Here is an 11,424-nt window from a genome sequence, read left to right as displayed (position 1 = left end):
CTAAAATGCATATCCGCGACATAGTATTTCCCTCCATAAGACAGAAGGAATCTTTTGAACGAACAAGTCGCATGCGTACTTCGACACCATTGATCAAAAATTTATCTTGATTGAAAACGTCGCAGTGAAGATGGCCTATGAGATCCAGCGTTCGCCCTCCTTGTACAAAAGCGGCTCGCTTGTCGAGTCCGTGATTGCAAGGTGTCGCTCCAGGTAGAGCGTCCATGTTCCCTATCGTATCCGTATACCGTATCGTTATACCACAGGCACGAAGCCAGGTGGGAGGTTTTTACTGGTGAAGCATAATTTAATAACGCCTCTATGTAGGCGCGGTAAGCGTAAGCGTTGTTTGGTGGTGACACGAGTTTTTGGTTGAAATATACGTCGATTTGATTGAACATCGAATGCAGTATATGGTTTACAGGACCTACTTTTGCGGCGGTAGCTCCTGCTACAGTTTCCGTTTCTACGCGTATGCGTAGCGACAGCATGGTGTGAGCAAGATCTATGTATTCTTCTCCATGCCCTGGTACGACGAATTCGATGGGCGCGTCGTCCGTGAGAGAAGACACGGGTTTGTAGTGAATCCATTGCGAGCTCTCAATACTGGTTTGTGTAGGTGGTAGAGTGAAGAGATCACTCTTTAAACATTCGAGTTCACTCTTTAAACATTCACAGGAATGCATATAAAGAAAGGACATACTTCGAAAGCAAGCGTTTGTTGTTGTTGTTTAGGAAAAAATATCTGATACGGTACGCTTCTTGATAACTCCCCGATGTTTAGCAAGGCCTCTCTCGCTTTTCTTCACTGAACGCTTCTTAGCAGGCTTCTTCGGTAGCTTCTTATACCGTTTTTTCCCCTGTACGTTTCTTCGAATCACTTTCCTCTTACTTGATTTAGAAGCGTTGACTAGACGTTTAGGTGCAGATGATTTGCTGCTGTATCCGCTTAGCGTGACGAAAGGAAACTGTGCTTTTCTGATGTTCGCAGACGTTTTATATCCTGACCCCTCCATCAGTTTATTAATGTGTTCTACCGCTCTTCTTTTGAGATTTGAGCCTGATTCCTTGAGGCGTGTTTTAACAGCTGCTTTCAACGGCGTGTTATTCTTCACGTCATCGAGTATATTAATCCCTGCGCGTAGAGCTTCTTTTCCAACGACACGCGCACCACTGGTCAAATAAGGTAACGCGCGTCTGAACAGACCACCGAGAAAACTGCCGATGCCATGACCACGCTGATACTGTGATCCTACAAAAACTCTCGGAATTCCACCACCGTGACTTCCCCCGGATTGCGCTAATACTCTAAATAATGGGTCATATCGTGCTAATCACCACGTCTAAATTGTAATGTAACTGTCAACGTCCCAAATTCAAATGGTATTCTTTCACCAACCTGATCTCTTATATCTATTTCGATCGTGCGGAAACATGTTAACCGCAATGGAATATAATTCGGTGGTGTGAAATGCTTCACCATGTTACGGCCGTAGGCATATTTATTACCATTATATTCGATGGGGACTATACGGAGAAGAGGAGAATACACGTCTCCCGTTATATAGGACTCGCAAATGTCGCAATAAACAAAGAGTTTATCGGGTATACCCCGCACTAGCTGGTTCGTCGGACATAAGTTCACGTTTCGACGTAATGAAAGAGTAAAACCTTCCTTTTCCAACTTTCTGGGGCGTCACATTACGATCAGTATTGGGATGGTATGCTATACGACCCTGCATAATTTTTGACAAATTGAGATGAATGAATTCCTCGTTCGGTCTATACAAATCGAAGCCAAGTATACGAGCCACCTTGTCGGAAAACTTCACGAAATGAAGACTATTGCATTCTTTAATATCACATGTGCAGTACATTGTTACTTTACCACCGTGATAAGGATCCTGACGCCGGGCAATGTGCGTTTTGAGTAATGAGCTAGTGTTGTTTAAAGACTGTAACAATTCGCTCGCTGTGGTGTAAACACCGGAGGTTATGCGGGTAAACCCAAATTTGGGTAGATGATCGTCACCTTTTATAATGACTGATTTGGTGTTTTTGGTATTAATATTTTCTCGCGGCAATGAAATGAATACGAGTTCTGTATCTTCCTCGGGGCACACATGTAAAAAACTAAAGGGGTATTGAATTTCGGTAAGCGCTACTTCCCATAAGCCAGTCAGCTTCACTTCTTGAGGCAATTCCGTAATAAATGAAGTAGTTGTGTTTTCGGGATAGTGTCGCATACTGCTATTGCTCGGTAGTATCATGAGAAACTGGTTTTCCCCCATCATGGTTTGGAAGCAGTTTTATATTCGAAACAGCTATCCAGGAATTGAATTTAGAAGGGTAACCCCGCCAGCTGACGAAAAATTCTTTATTAGCTCCTTGTCCTCTGCGTCGTATTACCTTATCCACGATAAATTCTTCTTCTTGTAAGTTTTTGTTTACCCCGGTTAGTTCTTGCTCGTAAAATATCCCATCGATCACTTCACCTGACAAATCACTCAATTCGTACATACAGGGGTTTCGCCACTCGAGAATACGGTGAATACGAAATATTTCTTCCGTCCAATTCGCCTCATATCCTTTCTCAAAGACTCCTTTCGCTCTACTGACGCGCACTAGTGTACCCGCTTTGTATTTAGCTTCTCGTCTATGATTTCTTCGATCGAGTTTATCGAGATGATGGTATCGCTGCTGCATATGTTCACGAGCGATGCGTGCATTTTCCAACGTGACGCTTGCCGGTTCCATTTTAATGGTTGAATGTCGAGTGTGATTGTAAGCGTGCACGATGCTTTGCAAAACATCTATGTAGCGATGTGTATTTTTGTGTGTAAAATAGCGCCATAAACGTTCTTTGAGCGTTCTGTTGAAGCGTTCGATCACCGCTGTTTTGACATCCGGATTTCGTACCGTGCGAAAACTTATGTTCTTTTCCTTCAGAAATTTTTGAAATGTTTGCCCGATGAATTCTTTACCCTTGTCACTCTGCAACCACACTGGTACTCGTCCTCTGCTTCTTGAGAGCACGCGACGAAAAGCTTCCGTCACACTGTCCGAAGTCTTACTTCGTATTGGTTCCACCCAGACAAATTTGCTAAGCACATCGATGATTGTCAACAAGTAACAATAGCCCTCATTGTAATTTCGGAGATTAGCGAGTTCAATCAAATCAGCCTCCCACAGATCATCGATATTCGTGACGTTGTAATGCAAGCGCGGGAATTTATACCGTGCCGGTCGATGAAGTATGTATGCATCCTGTGCCTGAAGCCAACGAATAATCTCTTCACGCGTGGAGCCAGGTCCTGCTGCTCGCGAAAGATTTTTTATTGTAGAGTATCCCGCATAGTATGCAGGATCGTAATAGAATTTTGCGAGGTCTGTCATTCCAGTGTGTTCCAATTGATCAAACGTCTTTTACCCGCTGATTTAGAAGCGTTGTCGTTCACTCGTGTTTTACGCCTATGTTGATCGGAAGTTATAAATGTCGCGTGTACGCGCTCTGTGTCGCGTTCTTCAGCGAGAGACGTGTCTCCGATAGTACGTTTGCGCGTTCGTTCTTTCGTTGGTGGAAGCCGATGTGCATAGCTGTTAGTCGGCGAAGAAGCTATATCCAATTCTAACGGGTTCCAATCTATCACGCGTCTTTTACTCGTTGGTTTAGAAGTGTCTCCGCTCATTCGTGTTTTATTTCTATTCTCATTGGTTGTTACAAACAGAGACCGTGATCCATCCTCGTGATCTTTTTCCTCAAACGACGTCTGGGCAATCTTACGTTTAGACCAAAGCTGCTCGTTAAGTGATGGGAGCGGTGTGCTGCTACCTCTCGGAAGAGTTTCTCTCAATCTCGCGGAAAGATCACTTTCGTCCATGACTTCTTCCAGTAATTCTCGATTTCCTACAAATTCCGGAGGAGTATCTACTTCGCGCAAAAGGCGTGCAAACTGTACTCTCGCTACTGCTCTGATGGTTTTTCGTTCACGAACCGCGTCGTTTAAGAGGTCGATGATATTCGATCCTCTCAGAATTCTATCATCTATTGTTACGACTCCTTGTCTGTCCCAGCTTAATCGACCGGGTACCGCCGCATCACACAAATGTGCCAACAGCTTGCGCGCTTTAGCTCGGTAACTCTTTGGCACTTTATTCAGTATTCTCCCGATACTTTTCTGTTCGTTGGTGCGGTGGTGACGACTACGTGTATCGGCTCGTACGTGTTGAGAAACGTTCAACGTTCGATGTACTCCGGTCTCTATATTGAGAATATCTTCATTTGCATTTATACCTGTGTTTTCTTCTACCGCGTTTCCGTCAGCGTATTCGTCATCTTCACGAGGGGTATTTTCCCCTTCCCCAACATTTTCATCATCGTCGACCGCACCACCAACATCGGGTTTCTCTTCTTTTTTTCCGCATAATCGACGTTTTTCCCGCTCTCGAAAAAAGTACAGATATCGCCTCTCTATACAATCCCCATTTTTCCCGCGCTCCTCCGAGGACCGGAGAGTTGAGAATTCTATGCATCTCTGCGTCGAGACGTGACAGGACGGAACCCGGAGTACGCACCATATTTTCATTCTCTACCGATGCTATGTTCAACCCAGTTGTGGGTTTATCTGTCAAAACAGAGGGAATCGTAGTCGAGGAAGACGCCAACGACGACGACAGCGAGGTCGGCGATATATGAGTCTGCTGCTGTAATCTCTCAAGATTATCCGTAGAAATCAATACCATCTTCTTGGCTCTTTCCATGGTTCAAGCGCGAACAGTCTTAATTATCAATAATTTTGGATAATATAGCACCGAGTATAGGGCCAATCAGATAAGGTAGAAATCCTCCACGCTATACTATCACTTTCCGTTTACCTCTCCAATCGGCACGGTTATTAGCGATATGACGTAGCGTTGCTTTGTAACGTGATAGACGATTTTTTTCCCTACTGCCGAGCGGTACGTTACCTTTGAATGTGTTGAAGGCGCACTCGCAAATACTACATGGGCTGAAAAGTCTTTGGCCTGACATATAGATAGCGCCACAAACTAAAAATCCTTATATTTCCTATAGAGTACCAACCTTAACTTAGATGCTGTAAAAATTTCATGATATTTCGTTGACTCGTGTACAAGTTATAGCTTTCGAAGTGACGTTACCTCTGAATTTATCTTTACTATGGAAAAAAGTGAATTTCGTGTTTTGATTAAACATTGCTTCCTGATGGGAAAAAACACTGTTGAAGCAAAGGCATGGCTTGATAAATGTTACGGCACATCTGCCCCACCGAATTCAACCATCAAATATTGGTTTGCTGAGTTTCGTCGTAACCGTACGAGCACAAATGATGCACCACGTTCAGGAAGGCCAAATGAGGCAGTTACTCCATAAAACATCCAGAAAATCAGTGAAATCGTGTTGAATGACCGCAAAATGAAATTGAGTGAGCTAGCTAACATCATAGGCATCTTAAAGGAACGCGTTGGTCATATCATTCATGAATATTTACACATGAAAAAGCTTTGCGCGCGTTGGGTGCCGCGTTTTTTGACAATTGAGCAAAAAGCGGAACGTGTTCGACTTTCAAAGCAAAATCTGGCCCTGTTTAACCGCAATAAGAAGGAGTTTTTGCGTCGATTTGTCACAATGGATGAAACATGGATCCATCACACCGGAGTCCAATCGGCAGTCAGCGGAGTGGTTATTGCCTGGTGAAAGCCGTCCGAAGCCTGAAGTCCGAAGCCCGAAGACACAACAATCAGCCGGCAAGGTTTTGGCCAGTATTTTTTGGGATGCGCATAACATAATATTCATTGATTATCTTGAACATGGTAAAACTATCAATAAAGAATATTACTGTACATTACTGGATCGATTGGACGACGAGGTCAAGGTCAAACGGCCACATTTGGCAAAGAAAAAAATTTTGTTTCACCAAGACAATGCTCCAGCTCACTCGGCTCGCGATGCGACCGATAAATTAAAGAAATTGCGCTATGAATTGGTCCCGCATCCCCCGTATTCTCCAGACCTGGCCCCCAGGCAACTACTTCCTTTTTCCCCGACTGAAGCAGTGGCTCGCTGGTAAAAGATTTTACTCGAATGAGGAGGTCAAGTTGGAAACAAATGCCTCTTTTGAGGGACTTGACACCGAGCACTATAAGACCGGCATCGAAATGTTAGCGGACCGTTACACTAAGTACATTACTCTAAATGGAGATTATGTCGAGGAATAAAACACTTTTTTCATTAAAAAAATCGTTTTTTCATTGTTAAGCCAAAGACTTTTCAGCCCATGTAGTACATCTAATGAAATCATGGTCCGCTTCTCGCAGAAAGGCAGCGCGTTGTTTCTCCGTCAAGTAGCACAACGCCTTCAGGAGAGAGATGTTTTTCGCACCGATGGATCGTTTTGCCAGACTTACTGTTTTATCGTTCTTTTTCACAACCGTTCTGCTACCACCACCCATTGTCATTGCGACGACAAGACTGTCACAGGATAAGCATATGCACGGGTTTTATACGTAACTTCTGGTAGATCCTCGTTGAACGTAAACATAGTGCGTGGTATCGGTGGGGAGGATACATGTACGAAACCGATACTCATCCGGAGTAGATTGTTTCAGATCGAGCAACAGATATCCATGTGAAAACGATGTAGCGTCATAGTAAGCTTCTTCCAAAAACTTTGAATCTTCCGGATATACCTGCCTGGCCAAGTGGCGTATCTGAGCACGATCACGGGGGTTTTTGAACACCACGATGTAATTCGTATTGAGAGAAATATCTCGTTGCCCTCGTCCTTGATGAAATAGATTTTGCGAAATGAGTATAACACTAAGGTTTTTGTGATGACTCCCCTTTGTGAACAGATCGACAATTACTTCGCACGATGACGATTCCCTCATGAGATCGTCTATTATCACCAATTTCGCGACAGGAGGATCGTTTGAATAATCATCCGCGCGCGGTAAGCCTTCTCGAAATTCTATCATACAACGGCCTGATTTCGTCACTTCTTGCTGTAATTGACGGTAAGTCTCTTGCCACTCGGCATAATAGAATAGGATCCCGAAACGGGTATCCGCCATTGCAGGTAAATAACGAAGAAAAGTCTTTACGAAAACCGTTTTCCCACAGCCCGTAGGACCGCAAACGATAGATGTCCAAGGATGTTTCCAGCGAACGTCCATTTTGCTAAATGATTGATTCTGTTACCTAGTGAAGCTACATAAATACTGAAAAAAAGAAGAAACGGTGATGGTCTTATAACCCCGCGCTGAGGAGTCTTCCATAACGGGACCACTAGCTCATATCCCTGTGTACGCAATATACAGATAAGTCATTATTGAGAGAAAACAGTCGTATATTTTTACACAGAATACTTAACACTATATTTACATTTATACATTTTCTTATTCTCTAGAAATAAGTGTTCAGATTCGAAAGAGGAGAAGGATCAACCGACTACTCTCTTACGACGCCACGTAGCCATATTGCAGAAAGTGTCCTGTGTTGTTGTCGAATCTACATTTTAGCAGCACAGACTTGCATGATTTGCTCTCGTCTTTCGTTACGACGTCGTGAAATGCGGTACGCCGAATCGCTCTAAAACGTAAATTTATCGATGTTTTCCGCGAATCCTCCTCCCTCTCATCATCTTTCTCGTTTTCGGTTATTTTTCCGGCTATTAATAAATTTTTTATAGTGCTAAAGTTAATATATCTCGAATTTTCGAAGTTTAGGGTTATCCCCTTTACTTTACAAACTTCGTGACTTCTACCTTGCGGAGTACGTACAACGTAGGAGTAGAATTTTGGGCCTCTGGATATAAAGGCCTCTATGTAATTACCTTGACCATGGTTCTCAAGCTCATCCGTCATATCACCCAAAAAATTACCCGTACGCGGTTCGTACTCATTGGGGTCACCGGTGCTCACATATATACAGGAATCGGTGTCATAATATAATACACGGCGGTCTAATTTTTCTAAATATTTGTATAATTTTAGTCGTGCCTGCGCCGTCGTGTAAGCCGCTATTACTACATTTGTCATCGAAGAAGGTACGAGTGCCTCTTGTCGCAGTCGCCACGTGACGTAGATCACGTCGTCGTTTACAGGCAAAATATTTATTATTTCATGCTCGGGACTTGTGAGCAAAGATAATAAATGTTCTCGCATTCTAACAATCTCTGTATTCGGTAGATTAGAACGTTGACCGAATTTTCCCCAGAAGGAATTCAGACACAACTTTGCAACCGAGCGTAGACCGGGATTCCGCACTATATTACTCCTATCGAGAACAATCCCCTCAATTTCTTTATACTCCCTTAAATAATTTTCTTTTGCGTTCTCGTCGTTATCCTCGCATTCGTTCGGCCAACCGCTGGCCTCCTGCTTAAGCTGTAGGAAACAATTAATATATTCGGCAAACAATCCGCCCTGCCGTGTACTAGGATCGTATCGCGAGATTTTATAATTCCATTTTATAATTCCTCGCTCACAGATGTCACATAATAACCTTTCTCAATGGCTTTTCGTAGCTCGCAAGAGACCCAAGTGCCTTCGAATTCACGATCGGCTGGATTCTCATGTGTACACGCTATTTGAAAGAATGTTTCACAGCAGCTGCGACAGAGTGCGAACAATAATTTACCTTGCGTGCGAAACGGTAGTACGGGGTGAAAGAGCTCGCGTGGTGCGAGTACTCTGCATTGTACGAGTCCTTCCACCGTAGTAAAGTTAAAATCAGGAGTCACACCGATTAACTTGGAACACTCTTCGCCCACGTAAACTTCCAGATGTCCGATCAGAAAAGCGCCTGTCTTCAGCACATAGGGGTATAGAGAGCATACGTCAACGTAACGTATCTTCTCATCCCCTGTAACTTCGTACCGCGTGACGATATTTTCTGTGCGGTCCCCGAAGAATGCGTCGCGAGGATCGAGGGGCATGGTTCGTAGCATTGGGTGATTTTCTACAAAATCACGCATCTCTCGATTGAAGACGCATTCCCATTTCTCCGTAAGGAAATATCCCTGTTTTTGAAGACGACTTGACGTTGAGAGTGTACATTCGTAGCGTGCGTCGATCGTATCCGCGTGTACATTGGTCGAGAGTGGTCTATCGCGGTTCATTCGAAAGCATGCAGGACATCCATGCCAAAAACACCCGTGAAATTGTAGAACAAGTCTTCGCGGTGGATTTTCCGACTCGTAATAACCGTCAACTAATGTACCATCTGATAAACGTTATTCCCGTCCTCTACCAGCATGAATTATAACGCGCCCGAGTTCGCGTTCCTTCCACAGCAACCATTGAAGAGCTTTATCCGATTGATTATTACCGCGTCTGTAACCCCCCGTCGGAATGATACCTCTCTTTTTCGCACGCAAAAAGTTTTTCCGGAAAACTCGCATACAAGTGGAAGCAATGGTTGTACATTCTTCGAAGGGACATACTTTTCCCTGCTCCAAAAAAATTTTACGAAAGGCGAGACATGCTCGACGAAGAATATCCACGTCGTTGCGACAATAGGCCACTATCTCTCGTTGAAAATCGAACTCGACGTTTTTACTAACCATCTCCGCATGCCAGGCTAAAAACTCTTCACGTTCATCCAGTTTCATCCTATTTGGTGAGAAATACCAAATATCCGGTAATGGGCCGGTGTAATATTGGTTTTCGACGGTATTAAACAAATGAGGGAATAATCCTTTGCCTGAAATACCCTTCAACCCGAAAGCTTTTGGCAACATTGACAATCGCATCGGCATATAATTAATGCTGTCTATGAATTTAGTTTGACCAACGGTTAATAGTATAATTTTCGTACCGTTTAAAATAAGTTTTGGCTCAACGTAGTTGTTACTTTCGACCAGGTAGCGGAGAATAAATTGAGAGTCGAACGTGCTAGCGTTATGTGCTATGCTAATGATCTGTTTGAAGCTCTTCGTTGGTCTCGTGACAAAATCGACAAATTGCTTCACCGGATCATTGCGAAATATTAATTCACGCACGCCACACCAACGACAACGCACCGTCATGTCGTCTATCTCCATACAGGAATCATATATTTGCTGTGCGACACAAAGTGTAACCACGTGCGTTTTAACATTTTCGCTGCCTTCGACCACATCATCCTGCCGTGTTTCAAAATCATAAAACACAAATGCGACGTGACCTCTCTCGCGTTCGCTCGTTTCTACGTTCTTATTATTTTCATCCCCCGTTTCAGTTTCAGTTTCATTAGTATTTTCTGCTCGCGTTGGATTTTTCGATAATCCATCGGTGTGACGAAGCGGGCGCATGAAACAGAGATGGTTTAGTGGTTTTGACAACGCACAAATACGACAATAAATCATACCACATTATGTTTTTTTCTTGAGTTTTGTAAACGACCGCATTTGTTGCAAATCCGGAGAATGCTACAGACACTCGATGTTGTCTCGACGTTGTATGACTTTGGGGCTCGATGTCGTTCGAAGCATGCGCTACCGTAAAACGTCCGTTGACACATGCTACAATGGATTAGTTGAACCGTTTCTTCACACGACGGAACGGCGAAACACCGGAGACACACATTTGAACACCAATGTCCCCTTTCAGGCTTATATCCACAGTTGCAACGAACGCAATAACCCCTACTTCCACTAGCAGCTCTTAAATTCAATATTTGATTAAAGTGGCGACTGCGTTCGTAATACATGATATTTAGTTTATGTCTAACCGCGCGACCTAGAGAGACGAGCACCCCGCTGCCATCGTATAACGGTGGTGCACCACGAGCAAAAAAGCTAAAATTATAAACAGTGATCGTCGTATCGTACCTTGCGGGATGGAGTTGGAAACGTTCGAACTCTGGAATGTTACACCCTTCATCGGGTATAGAAACGCCAGCTTTCCGCGTGAGTTCGAGTGCTAGCTCTCGCTGCATCACAGAATTCTGTTTTCTCACAGCATTCCATTTTGCGTGAAGCTCCCCAGTGCGCACATTCCCGCGTTCGCTATAAATCATTGCAGCTACAAGCGAACGCGGGAAACATAGATTATCTGTATTGTTTATAATAAGGATCAAACGTTTCGCAACCCCTTCATGCGTTAATTTGTTCGGTTTTGCGCCTTGCCCCGAAGGTAACGTGACATTGAAAACATTAACAGTAAAATGCTCCAGTATATCGTGACCTCCAGCGCTTTGAACTAGCGAGCTCACAAGATTCCAAATATCTCCATAGCTCAAGTCACGTGCTGGGCGAAACGATAAACCTGCAGGTCCCCGAGTTAAGTCTGCTGAAGCAAACGATAACCCGACGTAGTCGTTTAGACCGACCGAGTTAACAGCGTAGGCATAGATTTCGCGGAAAGCATTTTCGAGGTAAAGCACGATATCGTTATCGTCGGGGGGAGGCCTAATTTTGATGC

General features: G+C 43.9%; 1 protein-coding gene across 1 annotated transcript; it reads right to left on the bottom strand.

Annotated features, from left to right (window-relative positions):
* Positions 1–2,250: 2,250 nt before the first annotated feature.
* LOC112588809 (uncharacterized) lies at positions 2,251–3,396 on the bottom strand. The gene has a single exon (XM_025299938.1). It carries the CDS (start codon positions 3,394–3,396, stop codon positions 2,251–2,253), a length of 1,146 nt encoding a protein of 381 aa, XP_025155723.1.
* Positions 3,397–11,424: the final 8,028 nt, after the last annotated feature.

The sequence above is a fragment of the Harpegnathos saltator genome, unplaced genomic scaffold (genome assembly GCF_003227715.2).
Source record: "Harpegnathos saltator strain DR-91 unplaced genomic scaffold, Hsal_v8.6 scaffold297, whole genome shotgun sequence".
In the NCBI taxonomy this organism is placed as follows: domain Eukaryota; kingdom Metazoa; phylum Arthropoda; class Insecta; order Hymenoptera; family Formicidae; genus Harpegnathos; species Harpegnathos saltator.
Note: the sequence above shows the minus strand (reverse complement) of the source record. Positions and strands in the feature narration are given on the sequence as shown.